The sequence below is a fragment of the Asterias amurensis genome, chromosome 7 (genome assembly GCF_032118995.1).
Source record: "Asterias amurensis chromosome 7, ASM3211899v1".
Taxonomy (NCBI): Eukaryota; Metazoa; Echinodermata; class Asteroidea; order Forcipulatida; family Asteriidae; genus Asterias; species Asterias amurensis.
The window spans coordinates 23,900,909-23,924,274 of record NC_092654.1 but is presented as its reverse complement, the minus strand read 5'-3'; the positions used below and the strand labels follow the sequence as shown (position 1 = coordinate 23,924,274).

At 36.7% G+C, this 23,366-nt stretch overlaps 1 protein-coding gene across 21 annotated transcripts in view; it reads left to right on the top strand.

Moving 5' to 3' along the window:
• LOC139939424 (uncharacterized) overlaps window positions 1–22,959 on the top strand; it is an 88,111-nt gene extending 65,152 nt beyond the window's left edge. For 3 of the 21 annotated variants that reach the window (XM_071935308.1, XM_071935300.1, XM_071935301.1), the window contains 14 exons: window positions 2,093–2,400; window positions 3,840–4,011; window positions 6,136–6,270; window positions 6,427–6,524; window positions 6,818–6,885; window positions 10,439–10,500; window positions 12,060–12,134; window positions 13,354–13,428; window positions 14,984–15,058; window positions 16,646–16,717; window positions 18,040–18,200; window positions 18,941–19,126; window positions 19,574–19,705; window positions 20,326–22,959. In XM_071935308.1, coding sequence (XP_071791409.1) covers window positions 2,093–2,400; window positions 3,840–4,011; window positions 6,136–6,270; window positions 6,427–6,524; window positions 6,818–6,885; window positions 10,439–10,500; window positions 12,060–12,134; window positions 13,354–13,428; window positions 14,984–15,058; window positions 16,646–16,717; window positions 18,040–18,200; window positions 18,941–19,126; window positions 19,574–19,705; window positions 20,326–20,590 — 1,884 coding nt within the window. In that variant the 3' untranslated portion in view covers window positions 20,591–22,959. The remainder of the gene's footprint in view (window positions 1–2,092; window positions 2,401–3,839; window positions 4,012–6,135; window positions 6,271–6,426; window positions 6,525–6,817; window positions 6,886–10,438; window positions 10,501–12,059; window positions 12,135–13,353; window positions 13,429–14,983; window positions 15,059–16,645; window positions 16,718–18,039; window positions 18,201–18,940; window positions 19,127–19,573; window positions 19,706–20,325) is intronic. The other 18 variants (XR_011786306.1, XM_071935302.1, XM_071935309.1 and 15 more) reach the window with 18 other exon arrangements.
• Window positions 22,960–23,366: the final 407 nt, after the last annotated feature.

The following is a 23,366-nucleotide window of genomic DNA, read 5'->3' as shown; positions in this document are numbered from 1 at the left end:
ACATTTAATCCTATATAAATATTTCTAGAGTAAGCTGACAAAATGAAGTGTTGACATTGATTCTTTTCTGAGGTAGGCGTACAAAAAGAGGTCACAGTCAGTTGTTCGTTGAATTTATTCGCAGCGGTGTTTAGTGTAAATAATCAATCCGATATCAAGTCATCTTGTGCATGTGGGTGCAAGGGGAACATGAAAAATCTACCCGTGTCTTTTGGGGCGTTGTGTCACTGGAACTTTTGGCGAGGTTGTTTTGTTTGTTTGAATCGAGAATACCAACTGACAGAAAATGTGCCGGACGTGGAGGTAGGATGGAGCAAAGTGTGATACTTTCAGAGGAGACAGTGAGCATGGCGGATTATGTGAGGATCAATGTCTGAACACAGATGCTAATGCATGATGTTGCATATGAGGATTCTGTTCATTTAAACTCCTATAGAAAAGGATAGCATCTGACTGAATTTGTTAGACTCTGTAACAAGCGTATCTCGTGAATAAAAAATACCCAGGATTTCGGAATAACACCCAAAGATGTGACTCACTATGGCGATTCTCACTTTAGAACTCAAGTGTTTGAGTCATCTTCAGTCATGTGAGTGGTGAACTTGGTTTGAGTATATTTATGAGTAACAGCAAAACGTGCAGCTATGACTACAATGTGCTTAGATGAACTTACTGAACATATCCCCATAGACTTCATGCACAAACATTTTTGTGGAGCACAAACTCTTTAGAATTTCCTTATGGAGACCTTTTATACTTTCCTTTTCTGTTTTGTCATTTGTCTCCATAAGGCAGTGAGTATGGGCACACAAGTTTGCTTTGAACTATTAGTTTTTTTGTGGCAAACAAGAAGGCATCAACTTGTAGTCCGATCATTATCCAGAAATAAAATATTGATTACTGATTTTAAAAAAACGATGTGCAAGTTTAACTTTGGCTGTGGTTCTATTCAGCCTATGTCGCTCCACTGCAGGAGGAAGGCCTCTTCATCATTGTTCCATCTTGATCTTTCCTGTGCGCGTCACATCCATGTGGCTGTGGTTATCACAAACAAATATCAACTTAATAGATAGTATGCTGGTGTATTTTTAACAATAAACTTCAGGAAGACTGAAGTAGAACTGTTCAGTTCTTATCATATATTTGTGTATGGTGAAACCAAAATATTCTTTATTTATAATGCAAATGATTATATCTCTTAAATTGTTTGCTGTTGCTAATTACTGTATTGGAAATAGCCTCTTGTCATTAGGTAATATATGCTTGGCGGTCTAGTTGTTAAAATATATGCTTTAGCGTCTTTAGTTCACATCTGGTCAAAGTAGTAGGCCTATGTTTTTGACTAATTTATTTCAGTCTTCTTTTTTCCCCAGTTTCAGCAATCAGTTTATATGTAACTGCACAGCCACTATCATGGGTGCACATGTCAATTTTATGAACAAAAGTTTGAAACCACTGATGCTAATTACTGTATTGGAAATAGTCTCGTGTCATTGGGTATGCTTGGTGGTCTACATGTATAGTGGTTGAAATATCTGCTCTATAATGCAGGGTCTTTGGTTCACATCCCATCAAAGTAGCAGGCCTGAGTTGTGGACTAATTTCTTTCAGTCTACCTTTTTCCCCAGATTCAGTGCTCATCTGCACAGCCACAATCACGGGTACACGTGTCCATTTATGAACAACAGTTAGAAAACTACTGATGTAGCAGCTATCTCAATGTTATTTATATATCAATTAACAATCGCTGTGTCAATGATGAATATAAAGTGATTGGGTTTGTTGAATACAAGATCTGCAAAGAGTTACTCATTATTTAACTGGTTGTTCAGGTGGTGTTTGTGACAAAAAGTGTACCGATGATTGTGGTTATGCACACACCCAAACAAAATATGAAAATGGTAACTTGTGACTTTGCAATTTAATTGCTTTTAATATTTCCAATTTTATTATTTAGGTTGTTTTGTTTATTTGTTGTTTGGGTGTTGGGGCATTTGTTAGGGGGATATAAAGCAATAATTTACAATCTTAGCAGTGCTCGGCTATTCTGTATTATTTTAATTAACTCTTCTTTTGTGTATTTTGTTTTAAGGAACACAAACTCCAAAGGAAGTCCAACATGCTCTTCACTATGCCAGATTTGACAGAAGCTACTGAGTCAGAACCTCATCGTGACAGTACCACCCTCTCCACCACCCTCTCCACCACTACCTCATCTAATCCCACCCCTCTGACAGGATTGACCGACCCAGAGGAAAGATTGAAACTAGTGGAGGACTCTACCACTGATGATGATAAAGAGGGGTGTCAGAGTAACGAGGGGCCTACAACTGATAATAAGGCACTCTTACCGGATGCAGTCCTGAAGAAGTTGGGTCTTAAAGTCGGACATTCCAAAGAGTGAGTTTTTGCATTTTAATTATTTTGTTTATACTTTTTTATATTGTATACTATTTTCTTTCATTTATAACAACTTATAATATTTGTAGGTAGAATTTATGTTTGCAACATAAACAGAAAAACAAACAAACATATGTGATACTTTATTTGACATTCAAACTTATTTTCCAACATTTTTGATGGGGCATATGAAAAACCAAGGTCCAGGCTGTAGGTTGAAATATTAACAAGCATGATATTCTTTCTAATTTGATGTGATTTCAGTTTTTTATTTTTTTATTTTTATTATATCCTCCCAAATGGATTTGTCAATGCAAAATTCATCATCACTTAAAAATAATGTAGTAGCCTGTCTGTACTCTTTAAAATATGAATTATTAATAATGAACAACCATTAACAATGGAGACAGAACACCATTTCAAAAGAGATGTTAATTACAACATTGGCGACAAGAATGAACTAATTGATTGTGAATAATTAACAGCGCCAGCTCAAGCTCTATAGACAGATTGATTTGTCCTTGTCTGCTTTCTAACCCAGATGGTGTTTCAGTTCTGCTGGCGTCAATTTCATTTGAAAGAAACTGACGCCTCATAATTGGCTCAGTAAAAATAAAGAAATGTTAACTGAAGTCAAATCTACTAGAAAATTAGTATGTGGGTCAAAATTATTTGTGAATATCAACGTGGCAATTTATTTTCAATGAATTTGTATAATTCAATTAAGTTTCTTCTTGCATGGGTTTAGAGGCTTTGCATGGTGAAGCATCAATGTTTATTAATTTATCTATATATTATTTATTTCTTATTTACCCTGGGGAGACGTCTAAGCACAACCTTTGTTTGGTGCCCAGCGGCTACAAACAAATATTAATATAAAAGAAAATGACTGAGAACGTTAAAAAGATATTGAAAGATATTAACAGCCAAATAAAGGTAAAACCAAGTATTATATAATAACATTTAAAAAGGAACACATAATTAAAACCATATGTTCATGTACAATAAAGACTAGTTTAAAATCTGGGTCAACCATATTCAGAATGCAGCTGTATGAGAAGTTTCTATTTATTCTACTGCCGCAAGGTAGATTTTGGAGTTTGGGAGATTTTTATTTTGTCATTTGATGCACTAAACAAAGTTTACATTTCAAAGATGTTTACCCATTTCTAAGAGCCTATAAATGCCAACTTTTAAATACACAACCAAGTAAGAGGCAGTTAATTGTGTTTTTGCAAGCCGTTTATTGTCTAAAATAGGTAAACACAAGATAAACAAAAATAACATTTTGTAAGCAGAGACAATTCTGTTTACAGTTTGTCCAAGGCCCTGTTAAGTCTACTTCTCTGGAGTCCCTGGTAAGTTCACTCCTTAGTAATCAACCTTTAAATCAGGATCATCTTTTTCAAATCAGGATCATCTTTTTCATTGTCTGACAGATTGTGTGCACTGACGGAGAATGAGATTGAAGAAAAGTTCAATGCCCTTCAGCTAGCCTTCAAAGCTAACCAGTACACGCTACAGAAACGAGTCACACTTCATCATAGACAGAGAGACTTGGCTGAGAAGAATATTGATGGAGAGATAGAGGGCTTGCTACAAACTTTACAAGTAAGTTGTGACCAAGTCATCCATGGATCTTAATTCCCCCTCCACTCAAAGAACCAACAAAAGCTTACTTCACACTAGATAAATTTCCCTCTAAGAAAATTCAGTTGACTTTTAATCCTTGCAAAGTTCCATGAAACAGCCATACATCTCTCTCAGGGTTATTTCTTGGATTGGCCTGGCAATGTGAACAGGGTTAAACACAAGAAAAACAAGTTGATGAGTCTTTGATTTATTACAAAGTATCTATGTGTCAAGACCGCATTCCCACTGGATCCACAATTACTAGATCCTGACCGCGCAAAAGGACGTGAATCGCAGTCGCGTTCCCACTTGAGTATGATCGTGCGTTGACCTACCTTTTGTGAACGGATGTTTGCCCTCAATTTGCGGGGTCAAATCGCCCTTTCCGTTCCCACTAGACATTGATCGCCCTTTCGAGATCAGATCCCGCTTTGATCCTACTCCTGAGGTGGATCAAATTGCGGGGTCTGATCCTGTCTGATCCTGATTGCCCACGCGTTCCCACTTACGCTTGATCGCCCTGTGATCGCCCTTTTCTCAAAATTGCGGGTCTGATCGATTACGGGGTCTAAGTCCATGTTACTTTAAACATGTCCCACTGGAAAATCAACACTCCAAAATGAAGTTAAAACCCAAAGTGTTGCCACAAATTTAGAATGGAAACTTTACATGGTGGAAGAATAATCAGGTGAGGTTTGTGGTAGCACCATGTGTAAATCTCTTTGGAGTAGTGTTGGTTCTGGAAAGAACTTGGGGTTGGCTTGTAAATGATGTGTCATGCGTTCCTTTTTAGCAAACATATTTACTCATGCATGATATTTTTCATTGTTTTTTTTTCTTCTATTTTTGTGTGTGCATTGACTGTATATCTTGTACACATTAAATTAAATTACTTTCATTGTGAAATGAAAGTGTCATGTCCAAGCGGTCCAGTGCACTTGACTCAACTCCTGGTATTGTTAAAAGTGTGGTTTGGTGACGGTTCCTGGTGATGGCCTTGTGTCCTTAAAGGCAGAGTTCACCTTTGGTTTTTGGAACGGTTTGATTGTTGTTATTCTATATAATGTTCAATAAAACTAAACTGTGAAAAAAAAAATCATTTCGAAAGGAGGTAGCGTTTTTTAAACATACAATTGCGGAAAATCTGGATCATTTCGAAAGGAGGTAGCGTTTTTTAGAAATACAATCGCGGAAAATCTGGAGTGGTTTGTCAACTCGGGAATTTGTGAATGGAATACAGAATCTGAGAAACATTTCATGCATAAAACGTTTCTCAAAATGTTACACACTCTCAATAGTGCTTCTTAACAAGTGAGTTTTTATGGCCATTAATTTTGGATTAATTACCATAATTGCCTCTTCCTTCAAATGGGAAGCTTTTGCTTGGTCCCAGCACCTGAACTCAAGGCGCTGGGACACACTGACCTATAGGCATGTTGATTTGACCATTTCCCCTGACCTTTATTAACTCATGGTCACCTCTTCTTGTTTACGAAAGAATCGACCTATATCAATAATAGTTAAAGTCTATGATGTAAATCCATTGGAAATGATTATTGTCGCTCTTCTAAAATAAGTCTCAACAGGGCTGTGATTGCTCCATATTTATAATTGAGATCAAAATAATTAAAATTTGAAGATAAAAACATGCCCCACATTGCAATGTAGGGCTTTTAATACCAAAGATAATTGCGTGTAAGCAGACTTCGTGCTCGCATGCTCTCATGCTTTGCACATTCACAGTTCAGGTTTTTTTTCCAGCAGCCTATCACATCCCTGTGTCAATCAGAGTTGTCGTTAGTTCAAATCCCGCTCTAGTAAATTAGCCATTGTCCATCCCCAATTTTGTTGAATTCTTCTTGCGACTTTGGTTTAAAAGGAAGAGGGCTAATTAATTGTTTACTTTATCCAATCGTGTGAACGTATTGCATGGTGCCGATCAGTATTTCAATCATTCCCACCAAGATGTTTTTCAAACCATCCACACAGTCTTGAATATGTAAAGCTGGGATATAGAACCCAGTACACTTATCCAACAGAGAAGGGACTTCAATAACAGTTCCACATCATCTTGCTTACATTTTTGTTATATTTGATTGGTAGATGCTGGAGCCTTTGAGCAGCATAGACACAGTGTCTCGGGATTACATCAGTAAGATAAAGCAACATGTGGAGGTCCTACAGTCATCCTCATTAAGACTGTCAAGCAAGGCGGAAGGCTTTGGGGCTGTCCAGCAGGTGAGCAGGGAATGGTAGACAAATAAGGAATGTTTAGGAGTGCAGTGGTGAGAATGTTTTCATTGAATGAGAGATGGGATATTCTCCTCTTGACGAGGTGGAGCAGAGTTGAAAGAAATATATTTCATCTTTTTCCATTTTTTCCCCCGACTCTAGGAGGGACGGCTCAGCAAAGCAACTGAAGTTATGATATCCCACGTTGAAAACCTAAAGAGACTTTTTGAACGAGAACACGCAGAGCTTGAAGATGCAAAGTAGGTTGGATGTTACGATTGTGATTTGTATTACACTTAAGTTTGTTGATCAGAAATACCAGAGCTTGAGTCCGTTGCTCTCAACTGCTCGGCCACAACATGCCACAGGGATAAACTACTCTAAAGTGCAGAAAAGCTACTGAGGGGGCTTGCATCTGACAAGCTCTACTTTTTGAAAATACCCCTTCACATATTTTCTTCTCTATTACTCTACACAAATATCTTCTTTGTTGATGTAGAAATAAGCGAATTAAATTGTAATTTAGGTTTTTTAAATGTTTATCTCCCCTCAGAAAACTTCTTCAAGAAAATCGAAAAATGTTCAGAGGCAACAGTATCACCAGCAACGTGTCGGCAGATGGTGAGTTATGTTTTCAAAATGATGGCTTAAGCTCCGGCTTAGGCTGTGTGACGTGGGTCCTGTATCAAAAGTGTTCACAGCTATTGTGTTGAAAGCGGTGACCTCTCTAGAATATTGACTTCTCAGTACTTACTGAATAGCAAGTTAGATGTTTAGTATGCTGATGCTTTAAGTTAGACTAATGGCTATTGCTAGAGGGCCTATAAGCTGTTAGACCTTACCAAGTTTAACCTTACTGTCTTAAGCTAATGCTTCAGCACAGACCAGAGCTGTATTTAGAGAGAGGTTCAACAAAACTCTTACATTGTTGAGTACAGGGTGCCAGTAAACGAGTCTGCCCATTGGGTTGTGCTGCATTTGGACCAAAAATGGCATCCAGCCACCCTGTGAATGAAAAAATAATCCCTTCATGTTGCAACTCTCTTAATACCATAGAGTTATATATGAGAACTAGAGGGCGCACTGGTGATGCTTCTTGCACAAATGTGACGGGACTGCAAGGAGACACGCGCGTGCCATTCTATACGCGCATTGAATATGAAACACACGTTTGAGTTTGTGTTTATTGATAGCTACGCGATGCTGTTTTGTCAACTTACAAAATGGCCGCACAAACACACGCTGTGCGATGCCAGTTTTGTCAACTTAGAAAATGGCGCCTGCGTGCATGCCGGGGCGACTATATAGGCTAGTGCGCCCTCTAGTTCGATGCTTAATACCCAGCTCTGGCGCAGACTTAAAAAAAGTTGCTTCAATTAGTTATTATTTTGTACATTTTGTTCTTATTCAACTTTTGGGTGAACAAAGATAAGTTGACTTAAGTGGAATTTGAATCTGCTACTTCTAGATTAACATTCCGGCGCTCTACCAAATGAGCTACCTATTTTCTCAATATCTTTGTTTTGGATAACCACAGTCTTGAAGTTTACTGCCGCAAAGTCAAGGATCACGACCAGAATACGATACAAACTGGGAAGTGACATTAAAGGGATCACTAGGGATTAATCTATAGAAATCAATGACAATATAACAATTTCCCTTTCGAATACATTGTAGAGCATGAATTTTGATTTTTAAATGTTTTTGTTTAAGTTGCATCGCCGATTGTTTTGCCAAATTGATGTTTTTTAAAGTTAGTGTTTTCATTGGAGGCTCTGAACAAAATAGTCCATCAGAATAACTGTTAGTTCAAAGATGCAAAAACAATTTTCCGTTGGGAGGTAACTTTGTTCACGATACCAGCAGCCTTCTGTACAAAAATTTACGGTATTTAGTACACTGTGACATACTCAGGAAGTTTTATAGGTTTTCAGATTTGAAATACTCAAAGTCAAAGATCAGTCTGAGAAAATTTGAGCATTTTGGCAACAAACCGGGCGATGCAACTGTAACTGTTTTGCAGTAGTATACCAACTTTAGGCTAGAAATGTCTTTCAGTAATGTTAAAGCTTGTTAAAGCATGAGCATGTTCACGTGTTTCTCTTTGACTATGCACTCACACAATTTGTGCCCACTGTACATGTGTGTATGTTTTGAGACTTTGTGCCCATTTTACAGGTCACGGTTTTCACAATGAACTCTCTTAGTATGGCCATGTCCCACTACGCAATTTGCGAGTTTGATTTGAGTATTGTTGGATACAATGACAAGTTACTGCTTAAATTAAAGTTCATCAGACAGCAGATACAGTATGTCATATGGTTCAGGCAAGCTTTTGTATAGCAACCTACAGATAAGCAAACCCTGGTACCATTGTGAATAGTGCAGATTCATTTAGACTGTGTAAGATGTTTGCTGTTCGATACATAACTACGTAATAAACTTGCTTCGAATCATGCGAAATAACAACTCTCTTTGAGGAATTCAAATTTAAGTGGTAACTTGTGACTGAGCAAGTCATTGTACCAGACATTCAAATCTAACTCGTAAATGGCTTATTATCGGCTTCAGTAATGGCTGTGGCTGGATCGCTGAATCAGCCAATAGCCGTAGCCTGAGCGGCTTGATTTGTACGTGAACTAAGTTTGCTTTGTTTGTTTGTCGTCACATTGATTGAGTGATAATTGTTTTCCTCACCCCCCTTTTCTCCTTCCTTATCGTGATTGCTTGCTTCAATTCTCTGTCTTGCCTGGCTTTGCTGATGTGGTGAGTTATTTCTTGCACGATGAGTGTGTTTCCTAAAGGCCATGTCACACAGGGTCATTTTTTACAGGCAACTTGGAGGCAATGTTTTTACCTACTTAATGTGCATTATTGTACTTTTTATCTACCTCAGAAATTAAAAAAAAAATATATAGAAATAAATATTAATATTATCGGCTTCAGTAGTGACTGCATGCAAAAAGGAAATCTATGAAGTACATTACATTTTTTTATCACTATCTTACTGTCCTAAGAAAATTATTTGGAAATTAAAGGAGCACGTTGCCTTGGATCGGTTGAGTTGGTCTTTGAAAACGTTTGTAACCGTTTGTTATGAAATGCATATGGTTAGAAAGATGTTTTAAAAGTAGAATACAATGATCAACACAAATATGCCTCGAAATTGCGTGGTTTTCCTTTTACTTTGCGAACTAACACGGTCGGCCATTTATGGGAGTCAAAAGTTTGACTCCCATAAATGGCCGACCGTGTTAGTCGACGAGGTAAAAGGAAAACCACGCAGTTTCGAGTGATACTTGTGTGGATCATTATATTCTACTTTTAAAATATCTTTCTAATCATATGTATTTTATAACAAATGGTTGCAAACGCTTTTCAAAGACCAACTCGACTGATCCAAGGCAACGTGTTCCTTTAACATGTGAGTGTTCGTCTTCATGAGAATTGCCTGGAACTGGTTGCCTGTAAATTGCGTGGAACTGGTTGCCTGTAAATTGCCTCGTGTGTCATGGCCCTAAGAATCAAACCTCATTCTTTGGGGAATCAATAAATTACTAATGCAGGCTTGATTAATCCATTGCTACACGCCGTCTTGATTGCAGTTTTGATGTATGTTTCTCAGGCTGCTACATGTAGGTCTTTATAAAAGCGCTTGTTTTAAGTGCTTTGAAAAGTTAACCTTTTTGAACTTGACTTCATGAGCCTGTTGTTGTCTTTGGAGAGATTGTGAAAGGTGGTCTCTAAGCTCAAATTCAGTTTTGCAATGCACTCATTTTATTAATAATAATAATAATAATAATAAAGACTTGTAATGCACACATAGACCCTGCTGGTTGTTAAAGGCACAGTATAAAATTTAAAAAAATTAAACGAAAGAAAAAAAACAGACACAACAAAATTTTTTCTTGTTGGTAGATAGAATCTTTTTGCATGTGAAAAGTATTACACTAAATTGATGCAAAATGCTATTGTAGCGATATTTGATACCCAGTTCCAGTGCAAAAATTTGTTAACATCCACAAACATCCAAATGGTGTCTTATTTCCAAATGTGTCAGTCTGTACAATTTTGTAACAGGAATTTGTTTAGTTTATTCCAAGCAAGTAATGTCTTGTGTTTTTGGTAGCATTTGATAACCTCTGTATTTGAATCTCAATGTGTTACCCACCAGGGGAGACAGATTCCAGGCTACTAAGCAGAAGGGCTTTATCTGTATCAGGAGGAACTGGCAAGGTATGTCAAGTTACATTTTTCTAGAGTTGCTGGAAAAATTTGGGGCATCTTCAAAGGAGTTTGCCAAAATTGCTACTAATTGAGCATTTTTCTCTAAAATTGCGGGCATTTTTGGGCCATCTTCAAAGAATTAGCAATACTTGGCTATGCACCCTGGGCATATAATGAATAAAAGAAGTTTTTTTTTCTTTTTCGGTTATCAAGCTATCATCATCTTTGCTGCCGTTTCCCTGAACAAAAAAAATATGTGCATTAAGCAACAACTAATACTGACAACCCCTACAGCAAAACTAAGACAAAAGGGTACCAGCCTATTTTTCTTTCCAGCCTCACTTTGGATTCAATATAACTATACATAAGATGAGTGGTACATGAGCTGATAATCTTAAGAACTGTAGTACCACCAGTAAGATGCTTGTATCTTTTTGGCATCCATTTCTAATGTTACAAACACCAGAAATATAAACCGTGTAAATCTTGTGCGTATTCAAACTTCCATGACCAAGTTGGTCCCAAACCATATTGATTTTTGCGCATGTGTGATTCTGTTTCTTCAAATACTTCCCCAGGAAGTTCGAATACGCGCGAGACTTGCACAGTCTATTGTCAGAAAGTATTGATATAATAATTGTACATACAAATGAGTTTGAATCACTTGTCATTATGTCGTTTGACATCACTGTCATGAGAATTGAACACCATCATCATCATTGTTATCAAATTGAGCCTTTTATCTGATCAACCCTACCCCTTATTCACCCCTCCCCCTCCCCCTCCCCACCACTTCATCACATCCCCCTGCCCACTAACCAGAAACCCACCAGTTTATTCCAGCTAGCTAAGCTCTTAACGAACCCCAACAAGAACTCGTCAGTGCAGCAATCATCAAAGGGGAAACCTGTTCTTACCACCACACAAATTCACCAGGTTTAAAAAACAAAATATCATTGTGTTTACGAAAAGGCAGTTTTCACTATTGTTGTATAAACACCCCACAGTAGCGCTTGTGAATTTGTGATCACTGCACATCAGCTGTCTGTCGTTGTCACCCAATGGAGTGTTTATTTGTTCCCATTAGAGATCATTTACACCCTCATTGGGAAGGAAGGGATCCAATTGAGGGAGATGTAAATGTATCCCAAATGGGATAAATTGGGAGACAGTGACCCTATTTCCTGCTTTCCCAACTGAGGAAGATTTAAAAGTATCGGAGTTTGGTGACCCTTTTACCCTCCTTGGCCTGATACTTGTAAGGGCATATTTTCCTCTTATAAAGGGCACCTAAATGGGGGCATCAAGACCATGACCAGGGGATAGGGAGGCAATTTCCTCCATCGCCCCTGTGAACTATCAGTCCTGTAAATGCATGCACCATCCAGCTTGTAAATCCATTTTTACATTCAGTGATTTTGCTTTGTATTTGATCGCAAACCCTTTAATATTTAGCATGTTTTAAATTCTTAATGTTACCCACCCCCCCCCCCTGCCCCCAAACTAATCTTTTATGTGTCCTACTTTCACCCATATGTTTGTGTGTTTGTCCTCGTTGATTTGACCAGTACTCAGTGCGCATGCGCTCTGCCAGTGCGAGTTCATCTCTCAATAACTCGCTGAAGAATCCACCAGACAGTAAGGTAACAGAACTGAACACGAGTATCTTGGACTCATTTTGGTTGACACTAAAGCCTGGGTGGTTCATTTGGCTCTAAAAAGCACTTAACACTAGGATTATTTGCTTGCAAACACAAAAGATGACAGCTTTATGTTCGTCTGTGGTGGTTTTGTTTCCAAGATTAAGCACCCAGCACAGGTTTTTTAAACCACACTTTGAGCTTGGGTTTTGGCTGAGACTCTTTTAGTTATTTAGAAACTTTCCTTTCCTTTATAGGGTTTCAATCTGGCAGGACGCAGCCCAGGCCATGGTTTTGAAAAGGGCCGCGGGCCTTTCTTCTATAAATCTCTGCTTAAGCTTGGGAACCATCCACCTATTTGAAGCCTTGTATAAAGCGAACATTTTTTAAATTATTGTCAGTTGAAGCCTTAGCCCAATTAAGCACAAGCCTTGGTATTGAAAAGGGCCATAGATTGTCTTTGGTGTTTCTGTGTTAGTTGTTTTGTCAATTTTTCTGCTCTTTAAACCGTCTACGTCTTCATTTTGTTTTCGTTGTTTTGTTTTTGTTCTCGATGAATTTTTGAAATTATTTCATTTTTATTGGAATGCTATCAGTTTGATCAATGCTAGGGAGAAGAATATTTTTAATTTAGTGAAAGCTAATCGTATTAATTAGCAATTAGGATTAACAACGCAGTCGGGTCCAGACACCTGAAAAATAACTGGAAGTTTGCTGTCAAAGAAAAATTATTGTCTGTTTTTGTTTTTGTTTTACAAGCCGCAATGCGCTGGGTTTTGATTACTATAAATAAAAATCATTGTACAAACATATTTAAAACTTGACACCTAGTTATCTTTACAAATGAAAGAAAGCGCTAAGCTGTTTTAGTCAGCCATCTTCATTTGAGTGAACTGTTCACATCTTTTAAACTATCGCTCTACTCTCTTATTACGGATTCAGCTGGTTTTTTTCCACTTAAACATTACACCAATCATAAAGTTTACTCCTGAACCTTTCATCTTCATACTCATAAATCACATCACTGCATGCTGCACAGCATGAACTCATCAAAGTTGAAAAGACTGTACCTTTTCATCATACCACAGCACTTCACTACATTTCACTTTATGAAAACATTCATAGCATTCACCATCATACTTGACACCGTCGTTTATACCATAACCAACTATAATGAACACAAACAGTATTGGTTGAAAGGATGTGCCATTATGTATTTTAGACTGGCAGGAGGCGTGCAAGTGTGGCAACGGTTGTTGGGGCAGGATTGCTAAGCTCATCATACGGGTCACCACAGGTATATTAAACACTGATCGCTAGTGTCTTTTCTCTGAGATCTGAAACCTTAAGCATGGAAGGTTTTTTATATCAAGTACTTCTTCAGTAATCGACTGTCTTTCTAATTATTAATTGTAAACAAAGTTTTCTCTTCTACCTCTTTTTATTGTGATCTTTGTCGATTTTGAGACTGTGTCTTTTTGGAAAGTTGTTTCTGGTCAGCATGTTCGTCCAATTCTGTGCCAGTCTGTCTGTCTGTCTGTCTGTCTTTCGTACAGTTTATCTTTAGATCTATCTACATTCTTTTCAAAACATCAAAATTGTTTAATTCGTATGTGTCAATGTCCAGCTCTTCACCAAAAACATATGTAAGATGAACAGAAACAATTTACATTTTGCCACTGTGCAAATCTTACAAGACTTTCTTCAATTTACATAATTCACAAACAACTTTATGTTCATCCATTCACATCCAAACAAGACACTTCATCATTGCTTGATGGAAGGGAACATGTGGAGGTTCATGAATATTTTGTGTAAAGATCATCTCTACCAAGGGCTTGGATTGGGGGGGAGGGCAATAATACTTTTGATTGTCAACTTTTAAACGTCAGCATAAATTTTCTCGCCTATTTAATTACAAGATGAGGTTTCATTTTTCAAGACTGCCCAACTGTTCATTCATGGGTTTACTCGCCCGATGCTTAAACCACTGGCCTCAGACCTGTCTTTGTGTGCAAACCCTGGTACTGGTTTTTAAGTCTCTTCACAAAGAGGCTTTGCAAATACCGATACCTCACTAAGTTCATCCATATCCAGTGAAAAAAATGGCAACACCAAACAGTAGGACATCAAAGAGGAGTTCTCGTTTTCCAGGTCAACAAATGTGGACGTTTGTTTTGATTTTTTCTCCAGAGCAGTGGTGTAAAACCAACTCAGTCTACACCAGGAGAATAAAACTAACAAACACACTAATAAACACCTTTTTCTTTTGTACGATCTTCACTTGGTTACCGTTCTGTGTAATAAAATTGTAATCAAAAAGTAACATTACGTTACGTTTTTGAAGTTTTAAAACATGCTATAAAACATACAATAATACTGTATTTCTGTTTAACCATGCTTTGTTGATTATTGTGTTGATTTCGGTAAGTGTTGTCTCAGAAACCAAACTATTCATCCTGTTGATTTGTGTTGCTTATCATTGTGTTTTTTATCACCAACAACAAATGCACCACAAATCAGCCTAATATTAAGTTTAATAAACCAATGCAATTATTAACCCTTTTTCTTTGATATTTGTTTATGTCATCACAAAGTATAAATGCTAATCACTGTTTTTATCACCCAAAACAAGTGCACTGTGAAGTTTTAAGTTTAATAAATCAATCCAGGTTGTAACCTTTTTCGTTGCACCATGAAGCACAGCCTAATATACTAAGTTAAACAAATCCGTGCACTTTCTAACCCCCTTTCTCTTTATATTTTTATTTCATCTCAAATTATAATTGCTTCTCCCTGATTGGCCAAAACCAATCCCTGCTTAATCCATTAATGCTTCATCTAACCATCAGTCGGTTTCGTTCGGTGGTCAGCACACTCGCTCACAAACGGAGCCTGCAGGCGTTAGTATGACATTAACCCAACCGGTAAGGATAATGTCTTACGTCCAGGGAAAAAACCCAAAGTGGAAAGCCTCTGGGTTGCTATCCTTGTTCCTTATTTCCGATGGTGAGGGAGAGAGTCTGTTAACAACCTGATTTATACTGGGTACCCTCTATCCTCCTGACAGGGGCAAGCCCCAGGTCTGGAATTTCATCTTTGCGAGGGCAAGGCCATTTTCATTTTGCAAGGGTCGTTTTTTTATTGGAAAATCTTAAAGTCTCTAAGGAAACTGTTGAAGGGGCACCCAGGCCAATACCATGCACAATTCCAGGCCTGAAGTCTTGGCAATTTACCCCATAATTATTGTTTATGGTGATGGGAAAGTCTCTCAATTCTCTGGAATGTAACAGTTAACACCCTGGGAGTTGAGGATCCTTTGCCATCTTGACCAACCTGAGCTCTCAAACCCTCTGAAACTTTTTCCAAATCAAATGATAAAACACCCGCTATACGGATCAAAAACACTTACTTGACCTAAATTGGACCACGTTGGTCATTTTAAAAGAAAATCTATATTGGTTTTGAGAATAGCTTTGTAAACAATAGTTTAAACTAGTTGTCTGATGTTATTTTGAGTAGTACGTTGTACAACCTCAATTTGTGTCCATTAATAATATTATTTCATATAGATCATCCTCATATTAATTACAAAACTTCATTTTATAAGGTATAGATAAATCCTGGCCATAGGCTGAGTAACATCACTTTGAAAAGTAGATGAAATTAATATTTCCGAACAAAATTAGTTACTTAGTGGCCACTTACACCCCTTCACACTATTTACCGAACCACATTGTGAACCTCCCTCTTCCATTTGAGTTCCCCCCCCCCCTCCTTCCCAACCTCTGGTCACCAAAGAACCCCCTGTAGCCCAATTTTACTTTCATAAACTTGAATTGTCTGTATGTGTGCAGATTGTGATGAGTGTATTACTTTTAACCCTTTTTGGGGTCGGGAAGTTTTTATGTTTTGTCCTGCTGTAATTAATATTAGTTGCATGAAGAAGAGGTAACTAGTATGTGGAGACGCCACAGAAACAAACTAGTTAATAGTTTTTAGTATGAAGGTTGCTTGTGAAAATACTAGTTTTTCCAACACATTTGAATAAAAATGTTCAGTGAGTTTTACTGCATGAGATTTGTATTTGATGCAAGGAAGTGTTTGGTAGCAAATTAGATTGGTTTTTTTCTGATTTGGTTCAATATCTCTGATTCAAAAGTGGACAATCCTACATGTTACTGGGTTTTTTTGTGTGGTAGATCTAGTGTTTGTTGCTGATCGTTGATCAACAAGTTTACAGAGAGCAAGTTTCCAGACCTGACAATATTTGTAACTTTTTGGGGGGAAAAGGAAACACTTAATAGAGATCAGGGTCTACTTTCATAGACCTGCTTAAGCAGGATTCTCAAAATACTGCTTATTGCTTCACAACTTTCCACAAAGTCGAGAGTAAACCAAAGCATGACTGTGTTCAAGCATGTATTGATTGGTGTAGTAGTATTTGAATGTCCGGTCCTAATGATTAACATGGTATCATTGTTTTGAATAACTCTGGTTTCTTATTGCATCAGTCTCGGCTTGCTGGGGCAGTAAGGAGGACGTCAGTTCAGCTTAGCAGTTCTCTCAATACTGAAGATTTTAAGGTTAACTTTCACATAATAGCAAGGTTCTCTCTGCGATGTACATTTACCCGCATTACAGTTAGGTGCAAAATGCTGGCTGATATGCGTACACTTCAGCTGAATACGCAGACAAACAAAAAGTTCTTACTGTTTAGATTTAATATTATATTGACCATTGACAACAATCTTTGAATAAAATTATTTAAAATTTCTCCCGATTGCACAGTAGAGCATTGCAAACCAAATATAAACATCAAAGAACAAATTCAGTTTACCTCCGTTCAGTTCAGAGTGCTTTTGCCAAACTTGCACAATTTTGGTACAGAATGCCCCACAGTTTTGACAAACCGTGGGGTCAATCCTGTATAATTTAGCTGTCCTTTTTTAGTGTAGATCCCTTTAGGAATACGTATGTTTTGGGGAAAAACAATCAGGTAAAATTATAATGATATTCATCTCAGAATAAATAATACAATCCTGTATAATTTAGCTGTCTTTTTTGAGTGTAGATTCCTTTAGGAATACGTATGTTTTGGGGAAAAACAATCAGGTAAAATTATAATGATATTCATCTCAGAATAAATAATACTTTTGTTTTTAATAATTGACAAAAAACTGGGCCCAGTTTCATGGCTTTGCTTACCACAGAATTCTGCGCTTACCTTACCTTGTAGAGTGATTCTTTGGGTCTTAAGCGCAGAATTTCGCAAGAAAGCAGAGCCACGAAATTTGACTGCTAACCAAAAAGGCATTCATCTATCAGGTTAACTGGTCAACTAATATTTAACAACTATCACGTACTAAATGGTCATACATGTAGGTGGAGGCTTTATATGAATGTTATCACCTTGAACTAGAAACAAAGTATGAACTGGTAAGAATAAACATTTTGTAAACATGAACACATAAGAGGCTGTTTTCTCTATGGAGGCATTGTTTCAAAATGACAATGTATTTGCCGCAAATGGCCCTAATATTTGACCACTCAACCAAAATGTTCAAAGTAAAGGTCCCCTTATTTCCCATGGTTCAAAGTAAACTTTCCCATATTTCCCATGGTCAATAAGTATCTACATTTCTAGGAACAAGAAAAATGTTCTGCTTTATAGTATTTGTGCAGATATTTATACTGAACAAACTTGGCCAACAAAATTCAACAACATTCGGCATATTTGGGCAAATTTGATTATAAGACATAATTGAATATTCCATAGAGAGCTACATTGTCTGCATCTATTCAGTGGATGAACTCACAATAATTTTTAATTTGAAGAAAGTGTTTAATTAACTTCCCCAAACCATTCAAATGAAATGAACCAATATTCTTATCATCTATCAAACAGGAGGCCAAGGCAAGGTTAACGGGCAGTTTAAGCACAGGTTCCTCTAACGGCAGACACTCTCCCTTATTGAGGACAGATAGCTCTGTTGTTATCAAGAGACGGTCAAGTGATGACGGACCTCAAGTTCACCCATTGCTGGATGGAATGAAAGCAGCACCTCTGTAAGATTCAACTTTAAACTCTCAAAGAGAACCAAGAAATTTGTAGAATCAGGAACCCAAGTACAAAAGCATCTACTATTTATGAATAATACAACAAAATTGCATTGCTTGGGCCCGTCAACAAAAGTATTTTTCCTATAACACGCTGAAAAAACAGGGTTGGTAGATGAAACAAAATTTGTTAAGGAATTGTTTGTGTGCATGTGTGCATATGCACACAGAGAAATAAAGTTTGTCGTCCAAGGAGAAATTAAATCAGTAATATGTTCCTGTTCAAAACTTACTTTGTAAGAAGCACTGCAGCTATTGATAATGTACAACATATTGAGAAATGATTCCCTTCAAATAAATGTGGTTTTAGAGAGAGAGATTCAAAAACAATTCAAACTAACAAAACGTATCTGCATGAAACGTTTCTCAGATTGTGTATTCCAACTACGGCTTATTCTTCCTGCATGGATATTACAACTCCAGGTTTTCGGTGATGTCTCTAAAACGCTGCCACATTTTAAAATGTAATTTTCATAGGTAGTTTCATTCTAAAGAACATACACTTATATAGAGGGGTATATAAAAGTCTTGAAGTCTGGCGATATAGCAGTCAAACATGCAGTTGATCAGGAACAAATATTTGATCTTTTCAATAACTGATACTTTTAATTTACAGTTGGCCATTTTTTTAACAGGAAACAAAAGTATTTGTTGACTTTGATGATCTGTTTTTCCATTCTCCACGATAGGGCGAGTCCATCAAGTCCGCCAACTAGTCCATCCAGACGACATGCTGTCTCACTCCCATCTACACCCATGGTCTCATCATCAGCATTCCCTAAGGTTATTGATACTGAGACGTCTCGTAAGGAACTCACAAAGGTAGATGGAGCAGAACTCAATAGTGAGAAAAAGGAGGAAGTCTTTCAGAAGGGGTAAGTCTGATAATGGATCTGTGTATTGATGTCTTCCAGCCCACATCTGGGAGATAAACCGATAATGAAATAATGGAACCTCACAGATTTGTCTGTACGGCACCATTAAGGGGACATACACTGTGGGTGGCGTGCTGACTTTAAACAAAATATATATTATTTTGACTGCCTTGTTACCCAAAATTTCCATTCTAAAACATTGAATGGCCTCATTCATAAATACACTGAATAACAAAGTAGTGCGTCAAATGAACCACATAATTTTAGTTCTCCAAAATGTCTCCAAAATCAGATCTTTTCAATGACTTTTTGTGGCTTAAACAAACGACTTTGTAGTTTAGTCAGGATTGTGATGATCTTGGTCAGCTGGGTACTTTTTGGTCGTTTTTTATTTGATTTGTTTTTATAAAAAATGAATTGTGGAATGTACTTTGTCTTTGTCTGCAGATTTGAGCAAGGTCTGAGAACCCAGGTGTCTCAGGAGTTTAGTGATTTACGAGAGCAGCAGAAGGTGTTTTGTGATAGTCTAGAAGATCTGATTGATCAGGCTGAAGAACAAGACAAGGAAGAGACCAATATGTGAGTAATTCATTTCATATCAGTCAACAGTAAACAAAAATATATATATATACAGTATACAGATAAAAACAAAAACTTACTTTGTTCACCCATTTTCCAAAGTACAGACATTTTTGTTTATTTTATTTATTTTTGGTTTAAAACTGTAGTACCATATTTTTAGATATATTTTTCTCTGGATTTTGTATTGTATTCTTGTGCGTATATTTGTTGTCATTTATATATCTTTTATGCTCTTAAGTTTGTTTTTTTTCCTAGTCAGTGTTTTACATGTAGACTCATTCTTTACAGCTGGTCTGGTATTTATTTTCTAAAGTGTATCTTTGTATTTTAACTGTTCTAAATTGGGAAGCGAATTGAGGAATCTGTAATTCATAAGACCCTATTGAATGCTGTTTTGTGGTTGTTTAAAATGTTATCCTATATTTCAGTAGTGGGTACCGTATTGATTTAATTGATGTTAAATTTGCATCAGTGATTATGACAGTCAGTTTTATTTCTGTGCCATCTCACCTTATTCCCAACAATAGTGTTTTTCTCATTTAAAACTATTTAGATAATTGTTAAAATATCTACTTTTTTTTCTCTCTCTCTCCCCTCTCTCTCTCTCTTAATTCTAGAAAGCAAAATAGTCTGCTGAGTAGCTACAAGATCTTGCAGCATTTACAGAAGATTAGAAGCCGTTGGCCAAGAGCAGTGCACATCAGTCGCCTTACTCTAACTGTCTTTGTCTTCTTACTTGCCGTTACCTACGTTATCATCACAGTGATTCCAATGGAAGCCTGTCAAGGCACCAACTCAGTTATGTATTCACCTTGGCGGACATTGAAGGAACTACTGTGGCCGTACACAGAACTAAGACACAGTAACCCTCCGCCAAGATAAGAAAACAATACTACCTCATGTACCATTCAAAGCTTTTTATCGGAGATTAGTATCCCCCATCCCGCCCTGAACCCCTAATAAGAAAAATTAATACTAGGTACATTTATTTGAAAGGAAAGCTAGTGCCTTTTGCCAATAAGTGTATCCATGACCAAAGGGAAGCTGTTGTGTATACTAGTCCGCAGTTACTGGAGAAATGGCATAAGCAATTAATGTGCAAAACTTTGTTTCAAAAAATTTTGATCAGTTTTCTGCCATTCATTAGTCATCATAGGAAATTTAAATTCTGCATTGAATGGGAAAACATCTCATTGCGGTACTTCTAGCAACAAAAATGTAACAGGAGTACCACTTTTTGTGTCGGGAGCCATTTTATTGCTTACAGACTTTTGTTACTGGAAACAAGTACTTTGTATGCCTGGAAGAAGGGCGTAGATTCTTACGTCCTTCTTCCAGGCACACAAGGAGTTGTAATTGAAATTGCATATTAGGCGTTACAGGCTATTTGTAATTTGGATGGATTCATAATTGGAAACCTGGGAATAACGGCGACAGTTTCAATCAGGATTCTGTTTAAAAGTCTCACAAAAATATTACCAAACTTGTTGATTTATTAATAATAAAATTATTTGCAATGCATCTTATGAGATGAAAACAATGTTAAAGAACTTTGTGGTGTTACTTTATAAATTATATTTTACAATTGCGGAGGAGAGACGAAGTAATTGTTTAAAAATGTGCCTTGTCATCTAGAAGAAGTAGATACTAATTTAAATTGTTTGGTTACATTTGACGGACTGGTCAGCCGTCTGTGCTTATTTGGGGGCTAGTATTATGAATAAACCTCTTCTCTTTGAGATCATTTTCAAAGAAAAGACCAAGGGGTATATTACGCCAAGTATTTTAAACAAAATGCAGGTTTCATTGAGTGTTTGGTTCTAAGACAACCGGAGGTTAACTCAAAATGTCCATTGCTTCTGTGAGTTTGTGGTCCTAAGAAGAATTAGAGGTTTACTCAAAATGTAGTAAAGTGTTTGGTTCTAAGGAGAACATGAGGTTTACCCACAATGTCACAATAATGATTCTCTTGTTTGGTTCTGAGAAATTTTAAGCGTTATGCTCCACGAGATCCACACACTCACTGGAAAGTTTCAGTACTCAGTGTCACTGCAAATAAGATTTTCTTGTACCTCCAAACCTTTAAATAAGTCTTTAAGTATTTTACTGAAGAAAACACACATCCCATCAAGCAACTGTGTTGCAATTGTTGCCATTTTATTTAAAGAGTACAGCTTCGGCTCAAAGGGTATTTACTGCAGAGAAATCTCAACTTGAATATTTTCCTTATAGATGTTGAAACATTTGATTACATGGAGCTGAAGTTAGTTTATGAGAAGATTTATTCCATTCTTGGGAATTGTAAGCTTATTATTTCTTTTTCCTTTTAAATTAGAAATTTATTTAACAAAATCCTCTTTTCAGAGAGGATTTTTTCTAGTAGTTTTTTTTTACGAGTTTAAACATTCTAGCAATGCTTGAACATTCATAAAATGTAATAAAAAATGGCTGGTCCAAGATTTAAAACAGTAATGCATTATCTGTTTACATGGAACAAGTTGGTAAAACCACATTGTCTCATAAAAATAAATAAGTTATTTGTGGTTTTTGTTGAATTCTAATTTTTCACTGGACACCACATTACTTTGCATGTGGTTTGGAATATGAAGGTTTTGTTGGATTTTGGTTGAAAATTCATTTATTTATAAATTAATTCTATCTAATTATCTTCTATCATTCACACAAGAATGCAAAAGTTAATGCCTTCCATTTGTATGATTTAAAAACAAGAAATCTTCCAAACAACATTGAGCCCCCCCCCCCCTGATTTTGTAATTAAATGTGAAAACAAATTCCATCAACAATTAAACACTCAAATTTCATTCATCAGTACAACTTCTTGGTTTAATTGTAGAAACAATAATCAAATTAACAGCAGGGCCAAATTTCAAGTAATAATAATTAATCAAATAGCCCATCAATTCCACCACAGTTGAGACTGGAATGGTCTTTTAGTATTATTCATCAAAGGTATTTACTAACATAACCCTCAAACAAGACCACAAACCACTGTGTAATAGAGAGCTCGGTAGTTCCAATAATGTGCCTTATAATAATACGGAAATGTTAATATTTGCTATTATATTTATTTTTTCTTAAAGATTCTGAAAAACTTAAGAAAATTGTTGGGATTGATTGATGAACTAATATAATTTATTGAAACTAACTGTTAGTTAACATTAATTTGAAAATTGTTAACAATGGTCGTCTTTAAACTGTTGAACAGTCAACTGATTAAAATTCTGAGATGAAATGAGAGTCATATAGAAGGAGCTGTACTTTATGTTGTTTCTTTGTAACTTTAATGAAGGGGAGTACCTGATTGGCTATTAATTGTTTTGAAGGGTGGGAATGAGCCAGTCTGAGAGCTCATCGCGGAAAGTGTCAACGCATTAAAAAATTATTTATTTCTGAAATAGGGCCTTCCTGTGAATGTTTCACAAAACCACCTGGCCTTGTTTGACCAACAAAAACAAACCCTGAAAAAATCCTGACAGAAACCAACTTATCTTCTTTCAACATCTCAACTGAACCTAAAATGATGAAATTTATTTTAGGTTGCCTTGTATGCCTAGGGTGTGTTTCTTTTCGACACTCAAATATGGAATTCACCACCAAAAAGAACAAAATATAACAAAAGTTGTTAATGATGTTTACA